At 36.8% G+C, this 26,543-nt stretch overlaps 3 protein-coding genes and 1 pseudogene across 11 annotated transcripts; 1 reads left to right on the plus strand and 3 right to left on the minus strand.

The window, feature by feature from the left end:
- Positions 1–3,723: 3,723 nt before the first annotated feature.
- On the minus strand, positions 3,724–4,563 carry LOC112281257 (26S proteasome non-ATPase regulatory subunit 6 homolog pseudogene; annotated as a pseudogene).
- A 520-nt stretch (positions 4,564–5,083) lies between these two features.
- LOC112280922 (uncharacterized) lies at positions 5,084–9,987 on the minus strand. 5 transcript variants are annotated; one of them, XM_090249447.1, is made up of 11 exons: positions 9,521–9,987; positions 8,873–9,107; positions 8,426–8,586; positions 7,931–8,076; positions 7,625–7,687; positions 7,340–7,432; positions 6,865–7,026; positions 6,437–6,567; positions 6,292–6,354; positions 5,805–5,962; positions 5,084–5,522 (listed from the first exon to the last, which is right to left on the minus strand). In XM_090249447.1, exons 1-11 carry the CDS (start codon positions 9,630–9,632, stop codon positions 5,485–5,487), a joined length of 1,362 nt encoding a protein of 453 aa, XP_090105573.1. In that variant the 5' UTR covers positions 9,633–9,987; the 3' UTR covers positions 5,084–5,484. The 5 variants fall into 5 exon arrangements, with proteins under 5 accessions (XP_090105573.1, XP_024372649.1, XP_024372650.1 ...); XM_024516881.3 differs by having other exon boundaries at positions 5,084–5,659; XM_024516882.3 differs by having other exon boundaries at positions 7,313–7,432.
- A 1,582-nt stretch (positions 9,988–11,569) lies between these two features.
- Positions 11,570–17,124, plus strand: LOC112281368 (uncharacterized). 2 transcript variants are annotated; one of them, XR_016502465.1, is made up of 9 exons: positions 11,570–12,990; positions 13,111–13,195; positions 13,538–13,652; positions 14,079–14,203; positions 14,498–14,607; positions 15,102–15,250; positions 15,448–15,522; positions 15,718–15,780; positions 16,155–17,124. XR_016502465.1 is itself a non-coding variant. In XM_024517791.3 (9 exons), exons 1-9 carry the CDS (start codon positions 11,776–11,778, stop codon positions 16,390–16,392), a joined length of 2,103 nt encoding a protein of 700 aa, XP_024373559.1. In that variant the 5' UTR covers positions 11,570–11,775; the 3' UTR covers positions 16,393–17,124. The 2 variants fall into 2 exon arrangements, 1 of the variants encoding a protein (XP_024373559.1); XM_024517791.3 differs by having other exon boundaries at positions 15,174–15,250.
- An 18-nt stretch (positions 17,125–17,142) lies between these two features.
- On the minus strand, positions 17,143–22,515 carry LOC112281370 (uncharacterized). Of its 4 annotated transcripts, none has more exons than XM_024517794.3 (10): positions 22,379–22,515; positions 20,643–20,770; positions 20,324–20,456; positions 20,030–20,107; positions 19,085–19,454; positions 18,863–18,978; positions 18,505–18,693; positions 18,051–18,193; positions 17,822–17,914; positions 17,143–17,611 (listed from the first exon to the last, which is right to left on the minus strand). In XM_024517794.3, exons 1-10 carry the CDS (start codon positions 22,382–22,384, stop codon positions 17,449–17,451), a joined length of 1,419 nt encoding a protein of 472 aa, XP_024373562.1. In that variant the 5' UTR covers positions 22,385–22,515; the 3' UTR covers positions 17,143–17,448. The 4 variants fall into 4 exon arrangements, with proteins under 4 accessions (XP_024373562.1, XP_024373561.1, XP_024373564.1 ...); XM_024517793.3 differs by having other exon boundaries at positions 22,156–22,472; XM_024517795.3 differs by having other exon boundaries at positions 17,306–17,611; positions 17,822–17,906; positions 22,156–22,472.
- Between the last annotated feature and the right edge of the window lie 4,028 nt (positions 22,516–26,543).

The raw sequence follows: 26,543 nt of genomic DNA on the forward strand, positions 1-26,543 counted from the left end.
TGAAGCTAATATCTAGAGATTTTTAATGGCCGCAAATGAGAAAGGCTGTAAAAGACTTTATTCAATCATGTGACATTTTTTCAAGGTCAAAAACTCCTCTGCATCAACCTTATGGACTTCTTCAACCATTACCTATTCGAAAACAACCATAGTCTTGTATTTCTATAGATTTTATTAAAGATCTTCTAGACTCAAGATTGTATGATCCTATATTTGTGATAATAGATCATTTTATCAAAATGGCACATTTTGTACGATGTACAAAATCTATCACATGTGAAGAAATTGTCAAGTTTTTCCTTGACACTATCTATCGATATCATGGATTGCTAAAAGATACTATATTAGATAAGAAGACTCAATTTGTATTAAGATTTTGAAAAATTCTTTTTAAGATTTTAAAGGTGAGTATAAAGCTTTTTTTAGCCTTTCATCTTCAAACTAATGAATAGAAAAAGTACATAAACAAAGTTTTGGAATAATACTTAAGGTGTACCATCAATTATCAACAAGATGATTAATAAATCCTCTTGCTATCTGTAGTATTTTCTTATAATAATGTGATGCATTTTTCTATACAACAAACATCATTTTTTGCCAATTATGGTTATCATCCATGACTGGATACTTTTGACTTTTCAAAAGTTGATAATCCTGCAGCAAAAGGTTTAATAAATCATTTATCAAAGCTACATGCAACAATGAAGGTGCAATTAAAGGAAGCTCAAGAACAACAAAAGATCAATGCAGATGAAGATCCTCAAGAACGACATATCTTTCCTCAAATAGATGATAAGATATAATATTTTTGGTATCACGACCTTGAAAGAGAATTCCAATATTTGGTGATTTTATTAGAAGTAGGAACAACTCTTGATGATATTCCAAATGTTTTATTTGAAAGAAGTTATAAAGGCTTGAACAATGACCAAATAATGTGGTCTTTTTACCTTGGTATAGAATACTATTGATGGCTAAGACGGCCTATCAACTATCTTCAAAGAGAACAAAGATTGGAATATGTCGCAAATACTATTTATTGTATCTTGGATATTTTCAATATATGAAGACCGCTCCTCATAGAACTCATCCATAGAAAGAAGAGTAATGTCACTAACATAGATATTTAAGCCAATAATTATCTATATGATTAGATAAAAGTAGATAAAAATAGATTAATTCCATAATAGCTTCTATAAAAGCTTTTTAGAAGCTTCATAGATACTACTTTGACTTTATAGGTATCTTTAATTGACTTTTTAGATTTAAAAACATAGTTAACAAGATGGCCATGTACCACACATGTTGGTAGCTTAAAAAATAAGATAATTATATCGCTTGCATATAGAAAACTTGCCTTGTAAGCTAAAGCATGTGTCTTGCAAAGTCATCACATATTAGAAGTCGTATAGAATATCGCTACGTAGCTCTTAGTTAGATAGTATATATATAAGCAAGACTAAAACCCTTTTTACTCTTGTCAACTCCTTTCTTGCTTCTAGTTTAGATTTAAGAATCTCTAATTCTCTTATCTTTTGGCAATAGCCATTCTAGTTTTTTTTTAATATATATACTACTTTATTGCTATTTTATCACTTTTTTTTAATATAAATTTTTTAAATTTATGTATCTTCTTCCAGTTCATGTCCTTAATACTAATATAGATTTTTGAGCTTTGAATTATAATTTATTTCTACTTGGTAGATGATAGTAGGTTGTGCAACTAAATACATGAAGATGAAAGAGATTTAAATTTTTAACTTGTAAAAACTTGAAGTAGAATCGATTTGTATAGAATTCAATATGGAATTCAATTAGAGATGTAGTTTGTTATACAAGATGTTTTTTCCATACATAAGGTAGTAAGCTAGAATTCAACAAAAGAATCCTCATTATTTCATATATGTATCTATTTTTTCTTTTAGTGAAGTTGTTCTATTGAGATGTTTGTGCTATAGTTAATTGGCATCATATGCCAAGTTAAAAATAAAAATAAGTAAATTCTCTTGATATATATTTTCCAACAAGGTCACTTTTTAGGCATAAAATTTTGTAATTGGTTTCTTTCTCAACTGTTATTTTAAAATTCTTGAAGGTTTCAAGTACGTTGTCTTTATAAGTGAGGAAATAGATTCAAAATTTTATAGAGAAGTTATCAATAAAAGCTAAGAAGTAATTAGAATTAAAGAGAGATTATATGGAAAATAATCTTTAAGCTATTATATAATTTTTTGGTCCAAAATGATGTTGGGTATTTAACAAATCTCTTTTAAGTAAACTATGGCTTATATGGAAAAAAAAAATCTCAAAACAAGCTATATATCTTGAATAATATCAAATCAATAAATCTATTTTAGGATCAATTAATAATAAGTTTTTGATTATGCTAAGTACATAAAAACCATGATCCAAATATTTTTATTTCCAAGGTGTGTAGTTTTTTAGATTATAAAAGATAGAGTTTTTCCACTAGTAGTCATTATAGTAGATAAAAAGGTAGAATTGATATTAGATAATATGTCTAGGTTGCATGTTATGTAAGTGCTAGCTCTAGAGTCTAATACCCATTTTAAAGATTCTTGTGAGGCCTTTGTTGTACATACTTCAAGTATTTTAGTAAGTACATCTTCTTTAAAGGATGTGTAAGGGGAAGGTACCTTGATAGTATTAGCAAAGTGATTTGGATACCATTGAGAAGAATTTGATCTACTTCTTGCTTCTAATTTATAGACCTTTATACAAAGTTGTTTAAGTTCACATTTATTTTCTTAATGGAAGAAACTCTCATATTCATTCCAAGTACTTTTTTTGAATCTACATTATATTTCTTTATTATATTGTTGATGGTGTTGTGATTGAAATTGTTAATAGTTATTGTTGAAGGAGTATCCATGTGATGAATTTAAGTGTCGTCTTACATAGCTTTGATTTCCATAAAGGTTAGATCTAGTCTTATAAAGTGGCTTGTGTTGAGTTGATAAGGCTTCTTCTATTTAAGTTCTTTTATAATTTTTGGTTTTGACAACATCTTCTTGTAGGAAGAGATTCTTAAATTCATTGAAAGAAGGAGTATGTTCTCTACTAGATATCATTTAATAAAAGACATTCCAACTTTAAGGTGAATTAGTCAAGTCTTTATCAACAAGTTCTTTATTTGATATTAGAATTTAAATAAAAGAGTATCCAATTCATAGAATTTGATTGATATAAGTCTCTCAATTTTATCCAATTTTTTCTAAAATCTATAGTATGCATAATATGAAGTAAGATAGAGTCTTTTGTCATTGAGACAATAATTATTGTTGCCTTGTGTTGTTCTACAAGCATGGAGCTTGGTATAGAAGTAGATGAAGGAAGACCTTGCATAGTATCTTTTGTAGTTTGCTGTAAGTGAAGAGAGTTGATTGAAGAAGACTCTACAGTTGGAACATTGAAAGGATTGACAACATTCCAAAGACATTCTCCTTGAAGAAGAGTCCGAAGCTTATACATCCAGATGGTGTAGTTGGTGATGTCTTGCAACTTTGTGTTCTTTGAAATATTTCTACCTGACATAGCCAACTCCATCATAAGAAATAGGAGAAAAAGATTGAATGAGTGGAGAGAGTGGATTATCAAGCAAGGAGGAATAAGTGAAAGATCAAAGTAAAGAGAATCTAAGTCTCCTCTGATACCATGTTGCAATCAGATGATTGCTTCATGCTTCTAAGATCAAGAGAATGGAGCTTCATTGAATCAAGTAAAGTGTAGTACATTGAGAGTCCAATCTACTTAAACATAGTATGTAGTCAGTATAGGTATGTAATCGAGTGAGCCAACCCCGTGGTTCTAGTACATTATCGACAGGGGATGAAAGGCGTTGGATGAGGGATAAATTTCATCACTTTCTGCCACAGCAACACCGAGATGATACTGGCCAAGACGTAGAAGATGAAGGAATTGTAAGAGGAGCTCGCAAGTGGTGAACGTCGAAATTGGGTCCAATAACAAATTTGCTGCACGATTAAAGTTCCGTGTTGTCACTCAATACAGCCCTTCGTACACCTTCAATCTATTTTTTCGCTCCCAATCACCGCCCTCGTCAAACAAATTCTTAGCCTTATCAATGTTACGCGAAATTAGGGCGAAGTCAAGGTGGAAGTAACCAAGGCGGAGGGTATGGAGCACGAGCCACCGTCTCCACCTTCTGTCCCACAGCCACCGTCTTCGCCTCTGTAATTTTGAGTTGCTTCAGCGAATTTCCCTTATCGCCGATGCGGATGTGAAATAACGCTTTCGCCAAAGCGCCTCTCGCACCTCGCTCTCACCAAGATTTTCCTCCGCATCAGCAATCTTATCATCGAGATTCTTGAGCTCATCAGCATGCTTAGCGTTCATCGCGTCCACGCACGATAGATCAAGCTCCCAGCCAAGCTTCGGGCTGCAAGTCTGATACAACTCCGTCATGTCATCGGCTTTAATGAGCGACAGAACCTCATCCTTCAACGATGCTTTCTCAATGTCCTCTATATCTGGAGACCGCAATAGAAACAACTTCTGCACCGGCAACTTCGAATCCTGCACTTACAGAACTTTTGAAGCTTTGTACGTTTATATCCATCATGAATTTACAAAATTTGCAATAAAGAAAAACAAAATAGAAAAACAACAATGACAAATGAATATCACATCATGTTGAACACAAACAACTTTTCCTGACATGAAAATGTAAAAAAGAATTCATTTTTGTGTAAATTGTACCTATACTGAAACAAAAAAACAGGTTTAAATCAGCAAAAGGTACTCGACACTGGATCTCAAAGATAATTTGTAAGTCATATTTGGTTGTGGATGATTTGGGATCAAATCAGTTTGTGTGCCAAATCACTGTACTGTGTATTAACAGAATTTCAGCATGTCCCCATCAACTTCCATACTCCTACATCCGCACATAGGTAGTAAACCCAAGCTTGCTTGTTCGTTCTTTCAACCCCAAGACTGCCTTTTATTGAAGGCCACATAACAATTTTCTAGAGCATCACCACCGGTCTAAAGCACAATAAACCCCAAAACGGATTGAAAGCCATTCAAGCTTCTGCAACAATTGATCTTTACGACCAGCTAAAGATCGGAGTGTATAAAATATTGTTGTAAAAGAAAGATCAAAAATACAGATGTTGTGCAGCTCTGTACCCTTCCGTAAAACAAACTCCATTCGGAGAGACTCCAGAACCTAAGGTAAATATTCAAAACTTCCAGCTTATCAAAAAGGAAGCTGAAAATGAAACTGGGTTGTGTCCAAAAGAACAAAACATGGACAGAAAGCCATTGCTCCCTCTTCCCTTGGGACTTGATATGCCCAACTAAGGTACTATATACAAAGATCTAAACTATGTTTTTCCTGGATGTTTTCTTAAATGATCAGAATTTTTGCTCAAGAAAAAATCGTCCTCTGGCAAAGACGCTGTGGCCACGATATCCTCCTCCGGTCTCTCCTCCCTGTGTTCAATGGGAGCAATGGGAATACGGTTCTTGCTGACGACCTGAGTAGCCCACCATTTTTGAAATTCTTTACATTTGACCAATTCACTAACTGCCTCTGCAGTTATATCCGTAGCCTTGTAATCACTGCTACTCAATGGCTTGCCGTCTGGAGTCTTGTGAAACGTGGAGTAACATTCTTTGCCCCAAAGTGGAGTCGTAGTCACCATGTTAGATCTAGGCTCGGCATCCATACCATGATCTTATCAAAACAATAGTCAAAGAACTACAATTACCGTATACTCTCTTTTTGAAGATTGTAGACATCGGAGGACAGTGATTACCTGTTAAATTTCTTCTTAGCAGTGTATTGACTTGCTCCCACCTCGTCAGGGCATCCTTCTCGGGAAGATTCTGTAGAGGATTTGCTTGCATTTTAGTTAAAGGACTCCTGTTGACACCTTGTTTCATTGGGGCATATTGTCTTCGCATCGTAGGCCGTCTGTTCTCCCAAACAAAACTAAGTGTCAAATTTTCAACAAATGCAGACAATCGACCCTGTCACCTTTCATCATCAGAAAAATAGTCAATACGTCTCTCTGTTGATAAACTGCAAGGTTTCACAACGATTATCTATAAATTATGCAATTTATTACAAGCTTCTACTTCAACTAAAGAATATCTACCAGAATGCCGGGAAGTTATCATATTTTGGGGGTGTTTCGCTAACATTCCTGCACATGGAAAGACCCACCTATAGAAAAAAGAAAAACAACCAGACAGCATGCACACACTAATCGAAATTGGGGAAGACAGGTGACAGAAACTTACTTGGACCAGAATTTTTGTAACTTTTCCCCTGCCCACGCGAGAACTCCATCTGAATCCCAGTACCTATGCAACCGTAAAATCGTCACCACTGATTCCTCCCATAATGCACAAAGATGAACGGGAAACACAGGGGTAACGTACTTACTCAGACCACTGTTGTTCAAGGTCTTCACCAACTTCGAGATTTCCCAGAAGGTTGAAGAATTTCCCCACAACCCAGGTCGCTGCTAATCCGAATGCGAGCGTTAATCCTGAAAATATGACGTCGCATGAGGACTGCAGCAAATACGACATGTCAATATCATGTATCAACTAAATAACAAGCAGAATCATTCAATAAAAGAGAAACACAGATGTACCGACACACAGTGGCAATAGAACACAAAAATATGAAACCAGTGTTAGATGATCTATTAAGCCCGATCGATCAACGACCAAATAGGAGATTTATAAACTTGCAATTATATAATGCTTCCAAATGTAAAAAACAAAAATTGCCGCAATCGTTGAAGGACCACTTGTTCGTTGCATTGATATCCTTATGTTTTACCAAAGGTAGAGTAAAACTAATACCTGAAGAAGTATTGCACCACCAATGATACGAATTGCCCACTTCACAAACTTGGCAACACCAGAATCAATGTTTCCATCTTCAGCAAGGACCATCTTCCGCACACCCCAGAAGCCAACCCAGGCACCTATGAGGACAACACCAAGACCAAGGAACAACGCCACCTATTCAAAACAATCAATCAGAAGTCGACATTTAGCACAACACAAAAAATACACCACATATCACGGCGCGTGATACTGAACTTTCACAAGTCACCTCCAAGTTGCAACTGTATCAAAGTCTGATTCATACCAAAAGAAGCAAAGACATCTCAAATGCTAGTTGTGGATAAATACATGTGACCAAATATTCAGGAATTAAAATACGTTGAGGGAAAATATAACTTTAAAATTCATCGCCTCAACTTTGGGGCTTCTAAGACCAAAAATTAGTAGAATTGTATCTCACATAGTTAAGAAGATGTGCAGTGCTTACAGGGTTGTACATATCATCGCTGAGTCCAAGCTCCTCAAGAAGAGTGCTGTCACGTGCACTAAAATAGTGCACGACTACACTCCCCATCCCTAGCTGAACAACGCAAACCCATTGAATAAACTAAGGTTACACATCTCTGATATCTAATGTGAAACTCTCGAGTAATCTCTTGGTATAATTTCCAGAGTTGATAATCCTGAAAGTTCCTTCGACGATAAAAAAAAAAAAATACATACTGTGGTTAGAAACGGCTCTTACTACCAGATTACAGATGGAGAAACATACCAGAAGACCATAGAGAACAATGAAGAGAGAATTATTGCGCCCAGTTGGTAGCAGCTTCATCCCCTGAAAACGTCACAACCAATACCTTACGTCAGCAAGTCAGGATTCCAATTTGAGAGAACAGAGACAAAGACCCAGTAAAGAGCAAGAATACAAAATACTTGTTAAAACCTTCAAGGCTCTCATCCCCAAATATGGTAGTATCATCGACACTTTTCATGCACAAAAGCCCACAGAAGTTCTTAAAAAAAGGGCATGTTGCGAAAGATCATGTTATGTCGTCAAGAATGACCTTTCAACTTGTACCTGATATAGCAGTACGATAATCACCAAGAAGACACCCAAGGTCATAGCACTACTGTAATAAAACGGCAACCAGTCGCTGACTGAAGGGGCCAACAATAACAATAATATCCCCAAAACCAGAAAAGCAATTCGAAAACCCTGAACCTCTGCACAAACGAAGTAACTGTTGATCATGGACAAGAAAAGAGTAAAGGAAAAAAACTCATTTGCTAGAGGTTGAGCAGAAACGACACCGTCACCATATGAAAAAACAGCAAAATAAATAAAAAAATTAGCTAATTAGATTTATCAATAAATAACTCAACAAATTAAAAAGACTTACAGGGGCAAATACTTTAATAGAAGTGATTATGCTCGATTCCAGAGGCATACCCACTCAGTCAAGGGTAATAGTGGTTGGAGAAACTTAGCGATAGTGAGGAAAAAAATTGCAACAAACAAATCCTGCATAAAACGTTCATCGCAATGGATACAAAAACATTTAATCAAGTGTACCTTCTTCGACGGATATATTCAGCGCAACGTCTGTATGAGAAATAGTCAATCGAAGATCAACATATTTGGTCTCAAAGGGAGACGTAGCTCCAGACCAGAAACCCTGCTCAAGGGCTCGCCAACTCTCCTTTGAGCACTGCGCCACTTCCATCGACCCATTCCTGCAAGTAGTACATCGTCATGAACACATAATGAATCTGCAAAATACAACACGTTGAAACGTAAACAAGTCTCATGTAAAGGAGACGGCATGCAAAAGTGGAGTATAGTTATCTTTCCAAATTATTTACATTCACAGGAAGAATGACAAAGCATGGCCTAAATGAAGGTTTGAGCGAGTTTTTCTACAGGAGCACAAATATAGTAACAGCGAATGAGTAAGAGAGAAAAAAAATTATCACAAAACGTTTATATACTACCATGTGGATGCCAAGCATTTTATCTCACCGATGCATGCAAACCTCGACTTTAGGAGGAGCAGGCCTGTACGCAGGAGCAGCTTCAGATTGAAGCTTGACTCGCGTGACGACTGCAAACTTTTGGATATTTGAAAACCGAGGAATGCCATGAATTCGAACCCGCATGCACGCCACTAGGTCTCCTGGTTTTACCCCAGGAGAAGTTTCAACAAACACGCCATCAGCCAATGGGCGCAATGCGATTGATTGGCCCACCGAGACATCTGCCACACACATAACCACCTGTGAGTGACAACGTACGCTCCCTTCAGAACCGCAAAAACCGGTACATTCCAAAAAACCAAAAACAACCCACATTGCTGATAAACTTCTCTTCAACTCATGCAAACGTCGACTCTAAAACCCTTCTCAACATTGAGCCACAAAAAAAATAATAAAAAAAAAAATACAGCACTCGCCAAAATCCGTATCAAAAAAAATTAGCTCGCACCTGAGCCCCTCTCACCTCCATTAAAATTTTAGAAACCAAAACTAAGAACCCTAAGACTCAGAGCACTGACCAAAAATCCTCCACCCAGAATCAGTCCATCCCAAAAAAAACACACACACACGTACACACACCCCACCAATCCCAGAAATTTAACCACCTCACCCCCAAGTCCCTGCACTACATTACCTGGAAAAGGATTAATGCCGGGCCTGTTAATCGCCACCACAGCTTCGCCCCACACCAATGAAAACAACACCACCAACCAAAGACACAACCCAGAGGGAACGACGACCTTCATGGTTGCCGCCCCTTTCCAATTAACCCAACGAGATCAATCCCTGCTCTTCTTCCCTCCCTCCTCACCCAACCATAATCATGTCCAAGTCCTCCTTCTCCTCCTCCTCCTCTCCGATTCCCCACCCTCCAAAAACCCACAATAATCAAATCAAGCGAAACATGCTCCACGATACTGCTCTTCCGCACCTTGGCGCCAATTTTGAACTCGACAATGCGCGCGACGGTCTCAACTACGATTGCGCGATACGGAAAGAGGCGGAATTGTGCAACAACGAGGAGTAAGGGGAGATTCATCCGGTGGCGTTAGACCCATGAGAGATTGAAGGCGAGACTGACTGAGTTAGTGATCGATAGGCAGCCAGCAGCTCTCTCGCTCTCTGTTTTTGGGTCCCCATTGCTCTCCCGAACCCTTTTCACACGGCGCTGCTCCTTCTTCATTCCTTTCGTGTGCCGAGTGCTCCGTTCACACCTCCTCATCGATTCGAGTCTTTTCGCACCGCGGAGATTGTCCACGGGTTTAGGCGTCCACCGTTCTCAGAAATAGTGTTCGTTGCCGAATAGTATGGTTTTGCGAATGCAAATTAACAAGTGATTGTCATAGGTGTTTATTTATTTGGATTTTCATTCGGGATGTTTAGAATGATGTGGGTTTTTTCTTTCTTTATTTTTATTTTTTATTTTTTTTATAATCTTTACCAAAGACTATGAATTTGAAACTTTTGCTTCTTTGGAGATTGTAAATTTACATATAAAAATTGTTGTGGATAGAGACACTTGCACAATTAAAACTGGTCACATGGTCCAAAGGTTCAAATTAGTAGTGGCATTTGTTCGTGGTGAAAGCAGTTCTGTAATATACATTTTGTATTTTTTACATTAAAATTCGTTTTATATGATTCTTACGAGGAATATAATCTTAATATTAGTGAACATACAAATTGAAACATTCTTTCAATTGAACGTATTTACATTATGTTTTTATTAAATTAATGAAATTAAATATTTAAATTTTAAATTACAGAACAACAGAAAAATGCAATAAAAAGCAGATATTACTAATCATGAAAAATCTACATTAATTGTAGATTTTCCTGTTGTTTCAAGTTATTTGTATATAAATTGCCAAAAAGCAGTCGTAGGATAATTTTTTTTTTTGTAACTAGTTGCTTTCACTTAATTTGGTATAGTTACATTTATATTTTCATGAAAATGTCTAAGTGATTCTTACTATTCAAATTTATGCTAGAAGTTCTTTGAAGATGTATTTAGAAGATGTAAGTGTCTAACTTAACTTTAAAGTTGATTGGTGTATGCACTTTAAAAAAACAACTAATGCATAATATTTGTGTTTTATTTTTCAAAAATAAACTAACAACAATAAATTTAAACCTTTCAAAGTTCTTAATTCCACTATTACACAAATGCACTTTTTCTGAAAATATAGTCTATTTCAGAAACAAAAGCTAAATATGTCAAAAATATTGGATAATAGTAATAATAATATTATTATTATTATTAATCACAATAATCTAAAATTATATTTCTTGTAAATTTATTTAAAACCCAAGTTCAGTTTAGCACCTATGATTTTTCCAAAGAAGAACGAATTCCTCAATTTTCTCGTTGTTATTATTATTATTATTATTATCTTTTCATGTAGAAATTCTCATGGCGTTGGATAATCTAGAGGAAGATCACAATAATCTAGTATTAAGAGATTTTATCGAATAGAGTATTGGAATCATCCATCCTGAAATCTCAAACACTACTCATTCATCCATATTCCAGCCATTCATCCAATATCCATCCATCACATATCATCCACACACATATCCATCCATCCAGCATGCTTAGAGTCAATGCGCAGATTTGAATTCTGAAGATGAGAATAAGCCGACAGCGAGAATTTGATGGCGAACATCTTCATTCGTTTCTAGTACCGCTGTTCATCAAATTCGGCGAACTAGGGCTGAATGGAAGGGCGGGGACGGGGGTGTTTTTGTGTGTGATTGTTGCAGTGTGTCTCGCACTGCGACTGAGGAGGAGGAGTGAGTGTGATTGAGGAGGATGAGTGAGTTTGATTGAGGAGTAGGAGGGGCTAGCGCTGTGTCTAGGGCGCCACAAATTTGAGTTGCTCGGTTTCCATGGTTGCCAAATTCCATCCCTCGCCGGGTGGTGGGGAAGATGAGGCCGTAACTGAGTCTGCGAAGAAGCGAACCCGGAAACTTAAAGAGCCGGGAGTTAGTAGCAGTGCTGAACCGCATCGGAAGAAGAGGAAAAGAGTCGAAGAAGTCGCTACGGATTCCGCACAGGTTATCGAGGATTTTGGCGCCGCGAGTGGTTCTGAATCGCATCTGAAGAGGAGAAGGAAGAAGAAGAAGCAAGACGAGTCTGCTTCCTCTGGTCCTACATTGAATCTCCAAGACGTTGAAGGTTTTGATGTCGTCAGTGGAGGGGATGTGTCGTTGAAGAAGAAGAAGAAGAATAAGAAGAATTCTACCACAACTTCCGTGCAGAATGTGGTGCAGGTCGCTGAGGATCCCCGTCCTAGTAGCGATGGCGAATCACACGGAAAGAAAATGAAGAAAGATAAAAAGGAATCGATTGCTGTGCCTGTTGTAGTGAATGATTCGCAAATTGTCGAGGGTCAGGAGCGTGTTATTGATGCTGAACCAAAATTGAGGAAGAAGAAGGTCAAGGAGTCTATCTCCACGGCTACCATAGTGAACAACTTCCAGATTGTTGAGGAACCGGAGCCCGCTAGTGATGCTGAACCGCTGAGAAAGAAGAAGAAGAAGAAAAAGGTGATGGAGTCTGTGCCTACCCCTGGCACAGTGAACGGCACGCAGATCGTTGAGGATCAGGAGCTCGTTGATGGCGCTGAACCACAGAGAAAGAAGAAGAAGACGAGGAAGGAGGCTACCCCGGAGCCCTCTACATCAGATCCCGAGACAACTTCTGAAGATAATGACCTTGTTAGTGGAGTTGAATTACAGAGTAAAAAGAAGAAGAAGAAGAAGAAGAAGAAGAAGCCTACCACCATATTTCCCGAGTTGAACCCCACGAAGATTGTTGACGATTCTAGGCCCGTGACGGGATCTGCAACAAAGACTATTCTAAGAAAGCAGCATACAGAAGCGGGCAATGGTGCTGAACCACACAGAAAGAAAAAAGTTTCTTTCCAATTACCTGATCCGACAGATGATATTCCGACAGAGAACGAACCCCCGAGAGAAGAATCTGTAAGCGCAGAGTTTTATAACTGGAAAAACGATCGGACGCGTACTGATTTAGTTTGGGGAGGGTACACTCCAGAGGAGGATGGGGCTCTGAAGCAAGCCATCTTTGATTATATTCAGGTAAATATCAACTTCATGAATATTAATGTTGGTTTTTAGTTGGGTTGAGTTAGATGTATGTTCTAGCTTAGATGAAAAAATAAAAACGCTTATGTGCCCAGTCCTGTCTTGTGCGCGTAGGAACAAGGCTGGACTCGAGAAGAAGGTTTAAAGAAGATTTTGAATTCGAGACGGAGCGAAGCAAAGGGTTGCTGGTTTGTTATTCGTGAGTACATTCTAATTTTTCAACACTTTTAAAGTATTTTGTATACGCATTCTTCATTTGCAGAACGCGAGTGGTCATAACTGTTTTGATGTTTGTATCATGTAACCGCACTATCTTTGTAAGCCTCAATTAAGGCGATAAGTATGCTTTCTTATTAACCTATTCTAATCCAGAAAGTAGTGTAAAGGGGACATGTACGGTAGGATTCAAGAGTCAGACGAGGAGATATATTTTGTTATCGACTTTCTTCCTACATACAAGGCATTGGTATGGTTCATGGTTCGGGTTCTCACAAATTGGGACGATGTTTAAGTTCTAAAAGAGGGACGACTTTGATTGCAGGAAAGTGTTTACCACAGAGAGAACTGAAGCGTCTCTACACTAGAGCACGTAAAATACTCGCTCCTGGAACGCACCTTGGGAAATGGACATCTGAAGAGATTCAAGCTTTGATGGAGTAAGTGTTTCCCAATGACTGTGATATTCGAAATCTTTTTACACGTTCAGTGGAACTGGCATCGCAGTTGCAAGTTTGTTAATCAAGTTATCATTTTCCGAATCGTTCAATCTTGTTAATAATAACTGGACAAACTGGCTGTTACGAGGTCGTGATTTATAGATTTCGTCTAAGTGTCAAGGTGTTTGAGTGTCAAAGTTTGTTCCATTTTTTAATCCAGATTTCCGTGACTTTAGTCTCACTTTTCTTTTTCCATGTTTGTGGACGGTCTCCAACTTTCATTCGGTTCGTATAATCCTTGTGCAGTTCTTTAGTAGGTTTCATATCCGTCGTTTCTCTTTTCTCACGTACTTCATGCTAATGTGTTATTTTTTTGAGTACTGCTGCTATTCAAAGAGGATGCTGATTCATTTGCATGGTAATCAGGTTGCAATCCGTGCATGGCAACAACTGGAAAAAAATATCAGCAATGATCGGAAGGGATTCATATTCATGTAGGGATAAGTGGCGCATTACGAAATGGTCTCATACCAAAACAGGTTTGAAAGCAGGTAATTGTTCCCTTGTAAATCCATTCTGTGAAAAAAGAGTCTTTGCTGAATCTAATGTGCGTAGAGACTGGTCAAGTGTGAATTCTGCACAGTACCCTACCTTTTTGGAGATCGTGCAGTTGTTTCTGCTAAGTCAGCGTTGTGCATCTGTTAATCGGTTTGGAATTCTCATTAATGAAATAAGTATAGGCACTAAGCTGTTTGCTAGTTCTGCCAGTAGCAACATTTTCGCTTTTGAGCACTTATTCTGCGTTGCAATATCTAATGTTTCTCATTACTTTCGTTGGAGTACAGGCGCGTGGTCTGCAGAGGAGCAACAAAAGCTATGTGCGCTTGTTCTGAAGTCTTTACATGTGAAAAGTCAATTGGCCAAGAATGGGCAATTAAAAAAAGATCACAGAGTGGTATTTAATCTTATGATGCTTTTTAATTTTCAATGTTTAGGCTGTTTAGATTACATAGTTCGTTCTAGTGCTTCTTAGCATCTGTCTGATTCTTCTTACTCATGGCTCATGGACCTCCTTTCTTGATTCTTAGAGCTTTGTAAAGCTAGTTTGTGAGGATTTGATATATTTGTTTGTCGATCAAGTTAGTAAAGAGAGGGCAAAAAATGATAGTTATAGCGGAAAGGGCATCAACATTTTGAGCGTACAGTCTAGCTTGGTCGGTTACTTTTACGGCTTCATTTCCAAAGACTAGGTGAAACTTTTGTTAAGCGGGCTGTCAGGAACATGGTCGTTGATTTTTTGGGTTGTAAGGTTTATGCAGATGTGTCCTGTTTTAACCTCGCATCCTAATTGATAATATCCTATCCATATATAATTCTAAACTTTTTTTTGTTCTGCGTTAATGTAAGTTGTGATTAAAAATGCTCTTTGTGCTTAACTGGCCCTTGTAGACATCTATTTTCAACGTTGCTGATCGTGATATCTGGATGATGGCGACTGCTCACAAGCAACTTGTGTTGTAGATCCGTGATGACATTAATTGGGAGTTTATTTCTGAGAAAATGGAGGGTCGTGATCGTCTTTCATGCATGACTCAGTGGTAATGTGTCCCTCTTTCAGCAGTACTTCTGAATGTCACAGATTTTTGGCTTGTAGATTAAGAGCCTTTTCTCTCTTTGACTTTCTTCAGGCTATTTTCCAGTTGGTTTCAGCCCTGTTTGCCAGAAAGGTATAGCATGTAGTCACTGGGGTTGCAATTGGTCGAAGATCTTACATTAATGCCGGGGCCCTTGACAGGTATAGAAAAATGGCCTCATCATTGGTGACATCTGGAGACTGGGCAAACGGTGATGATCAACTCCTCTTAGAGAGGTACCTCCCTACCTCATTTCTTCAGCATTTAACACTTCGAAGTATTGCTGCATGGACTTATCTGCGGTCCTCCAATTTGCAAGTAGTTCTGCTGATATCTAATTCCAAGATTTGGGCCTATGCTTAGTTTCTTCTTTGAATTTATCTATCGAATACAGAAGTCACCAACAAAAATGCTTGAATTGTACGTGCTAGGCTGATGGAGGAGTTCCCGTTGTCTGAGGAATTGGTTGAATGGGATTCGCTCTTGAAACACAGGTGAGATCGTGCATCTCGTCTCAGACTAAATCCTTTAAACCAGGAATGTCTTTCTGAAATTACTCTTCATGCTCTGTTTGCTACCGCTGTTTTTAAAATGTATCTTTCACTACTATTAATTTTATGTCGGCATGTAATCTGAGACCTTTCCAACTTTCAAGATATTTAGGTCCTTGATTAGGATGGGGTCTCAACTTTACTAGGATTTTAAATTCTTCAAGAATAATTTTTCTACAGTTCATAGGAAATACTCATACTTATTTCAATTTTCATAATATTTTGTATAGCAAGCCCAAAAGTCCTAGGCAAAGGAGTCCCCCCCCCAATCTGGCGTTGTTTCTAATGTTAACCATGTTGATCACGTCTGATTTCAGATCAGGAGATATATGTAAAAGGAGGTGGGAGCAGATGTTACGCTCTCTTGGGCGGAGTTCCGCAGTGCAGCACCAGCACTTCCTTGAGAAGCTGGAAAATGTCACGAAAACGTTCGCCCCACACCTTCTGGACAAAGAGTACGATCAACAGTTTGCTGAAGAAATGCAGAAAGCAGAGGCTGCTGATAAACCTGACGATGAAGACGAGGATGAGGAAGAAGAAGAAGATGACGACTAGTTTCAATCTTCAAATGCGCAAACCTCCTTTTTAACCCACATCTTGTATCTTCGCCACCTTTGACTGACTGGAACGGTGCACACCCACTATGAGTCATTCATTGTTCAAGGTCTTGAGTAGAGACCTTGGCACTAAGCCTGTAATTGACACAGGGTGGATCCGAAGACTAAGACATGCTTGGCCAAGGATTCCTGCCGCCGGCTAGTTAGCAATAATTCAGTATATTATGTTCGTAGTAGCTATGAATGTGAAACTCTAGCATAGTTTATGCAGTTTTGTCAGTCAAGTTCCTTATCCTGTTTAGTAAACGCAATCGATGCGTGGTGTCAACCTTAAACCCTAAACCTGTGTCCTGATAGGGTTGGATCCGTTTAACCAGATTGCGAATGTTGTGGGCAGAGATTCATCGTCTCTGTTGAGCCATTTTTGGAACTTGGGGGTTACCTTATTTTAAATTCTTTACATTCAAAATAGGAATGTTAAGGTTGACAAAAACGGATGAAGGACTCTTTAAAAAGTATTATTGGTTAGTTAAGTGCTGAGTTTTTTTCTTTACCTGAGGAATCTTTCATTCCGCATGTAAAACTACTGTAGGGAAGGAAGTAAGCTATTGACTATGGTCGTGGACATGTGTGGCGTTGATGAAACTTGACATTGTGTACGGCACTCGGTGACATGATCTAGCAGTGTAATACAAGTACTTCTCCCCCTTAGTGGATTGATTTAAATTTATAGTACCGACTCAACGAATGCTGCGAAAAAGCTTTTGATCAGTTGATTTAAGTGGCAAAATCTGCTTCCTGCAAATTTATGCACATGAGTGTCGTTTACAGTATCTACACATCAGCACTGTAACACAAGATGCTGGACAGAAAATGCCCCTGCACAAATGATTGACCTAATGCAGCTCAACTCGAAAAAAAATACCTACAAAATTTGAAGTTTGCACTTTCCTCACTTGTCAATGAACAAGTCGTGGGGAAATCACATTATCTGGGATGCTAGATTTAGGACTACGAAGTGGCTAGAAAAGGCATGCTGCATATCAATATCCAACTACACAAATGCGGAAGGGGAATTGGAAGAACTAAAAATATCCCAAGTAGATTCCGTCCTCATCAGGTGTAGTCGTTCCACAAATGGCTGTAAACTCTCCTCCTCACGCAGTGGGGCTAGCGCTATGCATATACTTAGTTCACGTACAGCCTCATCGTATCGCCTGCGGATTCACGTTACCGGCATTATGTGTGTGTACGAAAAAGAAATCCCAAGTCCTCTTTCAACATCAAGAAACACGAATTGATCTCGTGATACTGTTAGCAAGACATGAAAAATAGCTGACAAGAAGTGTGCAAAAGTTGAAAATTTTGCCATTCAACACAGATTTGAGTACAAAACAGACAGCAATTACGAAAGAATAGACAATTACCGACGATGGTATAGAAGCATCCCATGCTCTTTCCGTATTGCCCAATTCCGAGGCTCCAATAGAACCAAGCGTTCCGACGCCATTACTGCCAATCTATACCGTGCTTAATAATATGAGTACGGTATAAATCTGCAAATTACTGCAATGCTTCTGAAGTTTCACAAGACAAGCTCAAATGATGTCACACTCGCTCAGTCAAAAAATCGATGATCGGTCAAATAGCTCTTACTGAAGGTCTTCAGGTCGAAGCATTGCACCCACTGGAAGCTCTGCATTGCTGGTTGTGTAGCTCGAACTCGTCATGTCTAGTCGTAGTGCTGAATCAGGGGTTAGTCCTGGCCTTGGCTTCGCTGCCTTCTTCCAGTACGCACTCTGCGACCAAGGGAGTTGGTTAGACAAGACATATCCTCATACAAGTGCTCCACAGGTTTACCCCAGTTGATTGAAGAATCAACTACATGTGAATTCAATCTAATCCTAGTCAGAACAACTTTTGGGAAGATATTTTGAGCAAATGACAAACCCGAAAAACAATAATAAGCTTGACGTTTTGATTCTGCCGCCTGAAACTGCTTTCCCGGCAGATCGATTACCCATGAGCACGGGACCAGCATTCCTATTGTCTGAACCAAATTGTAACCAGACCCAGCCAGCAGTTTTTGTTGGTATTTGTTACAACTCACTTTCAAGCTCTTCAGAATGAAGATGAGGATATCTCTGTTGGATTTAGGCTCTAACGTTTGGACAACTGAAATGTCCAACAAACGACCAATGGAAGAATCTGATTTGTGCTGCGACGATGATGATGATCGCCACTGAGAAAACTCTTCAATCATCCAACTCTTCCCACCTTTGCAGGGCTCAAAAACCATCTGGTCATAATGACATCAAAAGTACAGATATGAGCACATCTACAAAACGCAATTTTAATTCGTGCAGTGTTCAAATCGATCATGTGATAACAAGCTATGCACAAGTATTCAGATAGAAACACATAATAAATAACGACCACACTGAATTTGGATTTCAAAGAGTAGAGACCTGTACAGAATCATCGAGATGAGGCCAGACGAGAAAGGTTCCGTTCACGGCAGTTCCCTCCATCTTCACACCCAATCTCCTGAACACTTCCATGAAGATTATGCCCAGGAGTACCCCTGCGGCATAGAAAGAGACCAGATGAACAAGTAGAACGGAAGCTACTATCGGTTCATCAAAAGGATAATGAAGGAACTGTCTACATGTTGCAGAGAACAAATGCACCTGTTCCCGATCCGAAAGTCAACGCATGATCTATGTACGATTGAAGGGGATCATTGGATGAAGGTGCCTGGATAAAATCCCAGGCCTCACAAAGCACAACATTAACCGCCTTTAATATTTGCAACGGCTGCCTTCTAAGTCCGTCATCATTCAAATGCTTGTCTACTTCAGAAACGAGGCCGTCGATTTTATCCATCCACCCAGAAATACTCAAATCTCCTATCATGACTTCCATAGGATTGACGTTCCATCTTTCCCTTGCTGGCGATGAGACAAGAGGGAGGGAAATCTCGTTTTGAACAGCAAGATCGTCCTTCTCTCTGTTCAAAGATATGAAGGCTTGGTCCTCGGCTAAAATCAGCAGAGCACTCTGCAGAAGGTAGAAAAACATTAGATACTTGCATGATCAGCTCAAGTGTGGCAATCAAAACGCATATGAAAATTATCTCATTGTAAAATCCTCCCATACGTGGCCAGAAACACCCTCGTTTAGAGCCGTCATTAACCGCTTTGCCAAGAGTTCTTGATATAAATCCTTTCCTGTGAGGCAAGGGCTAATGATGTTAGATTGAGTATTGAAGACCTAGGCTTAGATGGAATAATGATTGCTTTTGTTCCTTTTTTAGAAGCTCGATGCGTTATGGTTCATTATATGGAATTCGTTTATAGTAATTGCTACAGGTAACAGACCACATCTCTCCCACGGATGTGAAGAGGAAAGAAAATATCCACTATACTTGTGTGTGTTTTGCAACAACAGTTGATGTGCTGTGAACGTGTTCACGTTTGAAGGCTGATGTACCACAAACGACTCATTATTCTCTTCTTCAATGAAGCCTGGCGCACCAGATTTATCTGATGCTCTGGTAAAAGGTCGCCGATTCGACCTTCCTCTAGCGAAGGTAGTAACAAGTCCAGTGTATTCTAAATAGGTTTAAAGAGTACCTTGACCAGAGAAACGGCGTCATCAGACTTGTGTGAGCTTATTTCCTTGCAAAACACCTGTCTGGCGAGAATCATCACCTGATAAATAAGAATTTCAACATAAAATGCCTGTTATTCACATATCACTTATAAATGTTACTCTCTTCAGAACCTTCAGGTGCAAGTCATGACGTGATAACATTCTTTTAATTGATAGGGGAACTTGGCACACACAGTCTCACCACGTAAGTTGCAGGAAATAGCCTTTCCTCAAGCATGAATTGCAGTGAGAAAAAATATAAGTATAACAATTACCTCGCTCTCATAACGACTCCTTATTGAAGCGGAACGCATTTTCTCGTCAAAATGTGGACTCTCCGCGCAGCACACGAACTTCTTGCGGCAATGCGCCTTTCTAAATTTTTCATAATGACTCCTTTCAAAAGTCCTGGTAAAGGTTACCAGATATAAGTCAGGCTTTGAAATCATTCTTGGAGAACATGGGTCCGTTTCTAGATCTAATTCGCACATCACGCGAAGACACTTACGTCTACGCCAAGCATACAATCTCCACCTTCTAAGTGTAGAATTTAATTTCAAGAAGATCTACGGAAAAGTAACATGAATTCCAGACCCTCGTATGAATGGTCTCCGCTGACGACAGGAGAAAGCTAAAATAGTCTCCATGGGCACTTTTATTGCCAGAACGGCGGCAGCGATAGCCATATTTTCGAATGTATGTAAGGATACTGTCTTGTCTTCCTGCATCAAGCAACACCGTCTTAAATTCCAGAAGCCAGATTTGTTCAATAAACTAAAGACCACCAGTAAAGTTCACGTTGTATGATTGACGCAATATCTTGACAAACCATATATAGTAGGACGAGATATCTGGTAGCTACAGCAACATAAAGTTACATACATTGCAAAATCCTGCAATGTAATCTTGCATGAACCACTGGACGCTAGAATTTGGGACACCCATACGAAAAGCACAGTTGAAAATAAATCTCTCCAGAGTGGTTTCATTTTAGAGAAACTGAACTACACAAAATATAATTATAATAATAATGAAAATAAATAAAAAATAATCAACAAAAAATATAAAGAAACAAAGAAAGAAGGAAATGAAATTGAGGGGAGGGGTGTGTGCGGGTTTGGTTACATTAACATTGTCATACATTGTATGTTTACAGCACAAAATATCACAAAATAAAATTAAAATCTAATTCAAAAAGGAGAACTTCGTGTAGATGTGGACTGAGGATGATTTCTGCTGATGTTACGAGTGAGATTCAGTCCTCCATCATCGAAAAAAAAAGGAAAAGTTATCCCATACTGACGTCCTTACCGATAAGCAACGCTTCAGACAGTTCAAATTATTAGTCATAAGGAGCTACGATTCAGGTGCACTAGAACGAAGACAAAGCAACGACACCCACACAGGCAATATCTTGTAAAGGAATGTCATTAGACAAAAATAATCATACTTTGTCCGTATCGATAGTACGCATCTGAAGAATGCTAATATAGAGGCGAGTAACAATCTCCAATTACCGTGCACACCATAGCATTTACCAAAAAAACAAATCCATATAAGCATAAGAGAATAAGAGTAAAAGATGAGGAGATCCAGGGCATCATATATATCCTTTTCTTCTAAAAAAGTGAATAATAATTAATCCAAAACTTCAGGGAGCGCGGACGAAATTCTTCGCCACTCATTAAAAAGATCACAACATTAAATGCACTTGAAATGCACAACACAGACTGCAGCAATGGAATCCGGACGCGCATCGACACAACAGCACAACCAAAAGTTCCAAAAAATACGAAGACACCAGCAGCTAGAGAACGTAAAGATGATAGGACTAGAAAATCCTTCTCAACAGTGATAACACTTCAATACGAACGCAGAGGAGCATTTCCGACAACACCAATCTCTATTCGACCACAGCTCCAAGTCATCTACCAAAAAAAACACAAGACCTCCGCAAACCAAAAGAAGGCCACTCGCAAAATGTGGACGGTGCGAAATTAATTGAAATTAAACTAATAAGAAACACGAACATAAACCACAGGAAATATATATAAGAACAAATTCAGAAAGCCAGCGCGAATAAGAATATGTTCAAGAAATCAGTTACCGTGATTGCGCACGCCCGTCGCAGCTCGATATCGTATAACCAAAAGGACTTCAGCCTCAATCGCAACGAAGACAAGCACAGAGAGGAAGGAAGGCAATGGCAGAGCATGTCCAAGGGAAAAGGGAAGAGAAAGAGGTGCGATCCAAAGCAAAAGAGCCAATACTGATGAAAACAACAACAACAATAATAATCTCGTGTCTATTATCTTGTGTATTGTTCGCACCCGCATCGCACCGCATCGCACCACGAACAAGTCTCTCTAACTTCTCAAGCCTCCATCGAGACCACGCACGTCCTCACGTGTTGTTTTTGTAATTGTTGTTGTTGCTGCTGTTTTTTTGTTATATTTGTGTGTTAATGTGCACTCTCGGCACTCGGCGTTGCAGCGAATCCACGACGCAAATCACAGCACAACTCCAACCCCGCCCCTGCCCTTTTTTCTGGCGCCACAACCACAATTCCAGCGGAGACCAGTCGTCCAGTCAGCGCTTCACGGCTCTGCCTCCATGGCAACCCGGATGACGTGGCATTCTTTTGGAGACGTGGAAAAAGTAGGATGGAAAAAGTAAACGCAGGTGGGAAAGGAGGCCCGGGGGGTTGGGTTAGGGTCATTTGCCCCCTAACTCACTCACTAACTAACTAACCAAGTAACTAACTAACTCTATCTTAATTAAGCAAACTCTTTCTCATTAGAAGAGCCATATTCCAAAGGCATTTTTATTTGCCTCTTTGAAGACTGGTCTTTGCTAAACCCCCACCAAGTTGCTTTGGCATATACCCCCCCCCACCTTTTTTTTTTTTTTTTTTTTTTTTTTTGATACCATGGTTCTTTGTGTTCCCCTTAGTCTTACCCCCTTCTTCTATTTTTATTTTTAAGTTTTCTTCATTCAATTTTGCCCCCCACTGCATAAATTACCCCCAAAGCCTAAAACCTGGACCTTGGCAATGTTTCCACTTTTGCATGTGTGGGGAAGTCCAGCTTTGGGAGAAGAGAAAAAAGAGCTTGTTAAGTGTATGTTTGTATTACGTACATACAACTTGTTTGCAAGGAATTATTAATATTGAGTAATACAAATATTATTCCAAAGTTGATGTTTATTGTATGCTTGGTTTTGGTTGAGGTAAAAGTTTGAAGTTGAAGATATAAAATTTTGAATCTCAGTGAGTTTAGTTAAAATGTAGCACTTTGAGTAAATAAATTATGTTGGAAAACATGTGTCCATTGATGTAATTATAACAACCATTTAACTTTTTTGGTGTTGTTGTAGTGTTGTCACTTAAATAATTTTTTGTAAAACTGTTCATGGATTTATAGATCATCATATGCACGCCATTACATTTAATGAAGCTGTAAAGTGTTAAATAATAAATCAATTGTATTCTATCCTAAAAATTACAATATTTTTGTGGAAAATACATAAAAATGAAATGAAATAATAACACCTAATGGAAAATTGTTGCCACCCATGTTTAATTATTATTATTATTATTATTCTTATGAACAAAGGATGAAGAGGAGGTGAAATATACTTTTAAAATTTCTTAGATGTAAAAAAAAAAAAAAAAGAAAAAAAAGAAAACATACTTTCAACTTTATTACTCTTAAAGTTCTTCTCATTATTTCGTACTAAACTGAGATTCATCATATATTTCATTTGATTAAAGTATTTTTTAACTTGGTAAAATGAATTTATTTATTTTATGTAAAAATGCACGTTTTGTAATAAATATTTTATAAGAATGAATGTATTACACATTGTACTAACTTATTTCTAATTCCGTAGCACATTGCAATCAAACATCCTTCAGTTGAATTTATTGAATTGGTGCAATTACATGATTGTTTTGAAGTAATTTGAGGTTGTAATACATTTGAGCAAGTCTTAGATTTAATCATATTCCAAGTGTAGAAATCAAAATTTAATTTTGTTTTCAACAATACTGGACTCTTATGGCATTGGTGGTTAATGCATTTCTCAATTTTTGTTGTGATTTTAGGTATGCTTTTTAGAAGTGTAACTACAAGATATAAAAAAATATAAAAAATGGTTTCTTATGTTTTAAAGGCATTAGTTTGAAATAACCTGTTTGTTTTTAAAAAAAAAATTAAGCAAAATCATAGTAATGTAGCGGTGTTTTACAGTTCTCCAAAATTCATAAACTTCGTGTTTTTTGCGCTGTGTGATAAAAGTATTGATTAGAATTTTAAACTGAATAAACTGTGATGAAAAAACTTCAAATTAAAGACTTATTATTATAAATGTTTGGTATTTTTTTTTTATTGTTTTCAAAGAATTTCAAATATACTTATATAAAACTAAAATATCTAGTTCTTTTAATTATTGAATTATTTCTTTGTTATATTATTCATTTAAAAATCTTATAAATTACTTTTAAAAAGAAATCATAAAAATTTAAATGCTGGAAAAATTTACAAATGCAATAGATACATATGTATAAACCCAAAACTCAACAGAGGGTTAATAAAAAAAATTCAATGGTTTTTATTTTATTTTTATTTATTGCATACTAATTATTTAAAATTTCATCCTTGTTTTATAATCTTTTAAATTTAATTTTTTAATCCTAGCCTTAGATTGTAACTTTTATCTTAATACAAAAATATATTATTATTATTATTTAGATTTTATTTTAATTAATTATCTTTTTATTATTCACTTGAATAAAGTTGTGTTGATTTATAAAAGTTTAAGATTAGATAAATGGCTTTTTAAGGCGTTTGAATAAGTAATCACTATGCTTTGGAATACTCCCTTTTTTTTCCTTTATTTTTTTTATTTATTTTTTATTTTCTAAATGTTGTCGTAAACTCTTATTTAATAACTAGTTGTTACAAAAAATTGCATGAGAAAAAAAACTCTTTTTAAGTATTGACATTATGCAGAATTAAAGAAAAAGAAAAAAAATAAAAATAAAAATACACACACACACACACACATACATATATATATATATATATATATATGTGTGTGTGTGTGTGTGTGTGTGTGTTTTCAAGACCAAGAGTAAATAAAAATAATTAAAATTCAGTAAAATAGATGTAAGCCAAATATAACTATTGTCCTAGCATTGTAATTTTGAATTACGTAACATTTTTCAATTATTATTTACATATGTAGATATAAATATTTACATAAATACCCCTGAATTGTACAAAAAATGTCTCATTCTTCCCATCAATCTTGCAACCATAAAACTATTTTGAAATAAAAATAATAAAAAAAAAGAATGTCCATATCTGTTTCTTTAATAGTATCATAAGTATAGAAAAAATATTGTGGGCATAAAAATATTTTTTTCTTCTGAAATAAAGCTACAAATCTTGATTCTTTTCTAACAATTTTCATGGGGATGTTGATATCTATGTATTTTTATTTTATTTTTTTAATTAACTGCAATAATGCTTACAAGATTCATGTGTCTAAATAAACTCTTAGAACTTCTTTTGTGAATGCTGATACTTTTTGGTATAAATTTTAGATTTTGTTATTGACATCTTTGGAAGACACATTTGCATGTCTTTCAATTGTAAAATTTCAAACAAGCAAAAAATTACTTCAAAGATTTTCAACTTTTCTTATGTTATATTTTTTTCCTTGTATATATGGTATCTTTCATTAATTGGCTTCTTTTTAGGATTCAATGGAAACAAAACTTGAAATAATAGTAATGATACAATTTAAAATAAAAGTAGTAGCTTCAAGGTATAAATTTCACCTCTAATTTTTATTTATCTTGAAGACCAAGTCAAGAAAACATGATAAAAATAAAATCTGATTTTAAAAATGCAGTTTTTTAGAATTATAAAGACCAAAGCATTTTATCAAGTGCGAAATATAAAATATAAAATAAACCATTAATAAAAAAATATAGTTTCACAGATTAGGATCAATAAAAAGTTTTAAGTATTTTTACAATTTTTTTTCAGAAAATTCGAAGTGTACCTACACGTTTTGTATTAATTAAGCTCTAAGATTTTAGTCTCATAAGACCTTTTATGAAAAGCTCTAGGAAAACACTAAAGATTCTAAACATTTACAAATCTTTTATAATTTTTGTAGTATGTGTAGAAGCTCCTGAAAAATGTTTCGAGAAAATTTGATTAATATAAAATGTTACATAATATATATTTTTATTTCAAGTGAAAATTTTGGTAAGTGCAAAAAATAGCTCAATATAGACAACATTTATTTTTACATTGAATCTAAAAATAATCATGTTTTTGCTAGTTTTATTATTATTCTGTTAAATCTTAAATAATTAAGAATTAATAAAAAGATATTATATTTCTATTTTCTTTTAATTTGATCACTAAAATGATAAAAATATATATTTTTAATTCTAATTCTAATTCTATGGTTTTTAGT

This window comes from Physcomitrium patens, chromosome 4 (assembly GCF_059467195.1).
Source record: "Physcomitrium patens ecotype Gransden chromosome 4, ASM5946719v1, whole genome shotgun sequence".
Lineage (NCBI taxonomy): Eukaryota > Viridiplantae > Streptophyta > Bryopsida > Funariales > Funariaceae > Physcomitrium > Physcomitrium patens.

Excerpts from the sequence above, each read along its gene's own strand:
- LOC112280922 (XM_024516879.3), bottom strand. The coding sequence starts at position 9,632 with ATGAAGGTCGTCGTTCCCTCTGGGTTGTGTCTTTGGTTGGTGGTGTTG. Across the intron at positions 6,568-6,864 it reads GTGGTGCAATACTTCTTCAG|TCCTCATGCGACGTCATATT; the intron begins GTATTAGTTTTA and ends TATTTGCTGCAG. Across the intron at positions 6,355-6,436 it reads CTTGAACAACAGTGGTCTGA|GTACTGGGATTCAGATGGAG; the intron begins GTAAGTACGTTA and ends ACGGTTGCATAG.
- LOC112281368 (XM_024517791.3), top strand. The coding sequence starts at position 11,776 with ATGGTTGCCAAATTCCATCCCTCGCCGGGTGGTGGGGAAGATGAGGCC. Across the intron at positions 14,204-14,497 it reads CAAAACAGGTTTGAAAGCAG|GCGCGTGGTCTGCAGAGGAG; the intron begins GTAATTGTTCCC and ends GTTGGAGTACAG. Across the intron at positions 15,251-15,447 it reads CTTTCATGCATGACTCAGTG|GTATAGAAAAATGGCCTCAT; the intron begins GTAATGTGTCCC and ends GGCCCTTGACAG.
- LOC112281370 (XM_024517793.3), bottom strand. The coding sequence starts at position 22,263 with ATGCTCTGCCATTGCCTTCCTTCCTCTCTGTGCTTGTCTTCGTTGCGA. Across the intron at positions 19,455-20,029 it reads ACGCCGTTTCTCTGGTCAAG|AGTGCTCTGCTGATTTTAGC; the intron begins GTACTCTTTAAA and ends TACCTTCTGCAG. Across the intron at positions 18,194-18,504 it reads TCATTCTGAAGAGCTTGAAA|AGTGCGTACTGGAAGAAGGC; the intron begins GTGAGTTGTAAC and ends CCTTGGTCGCAG.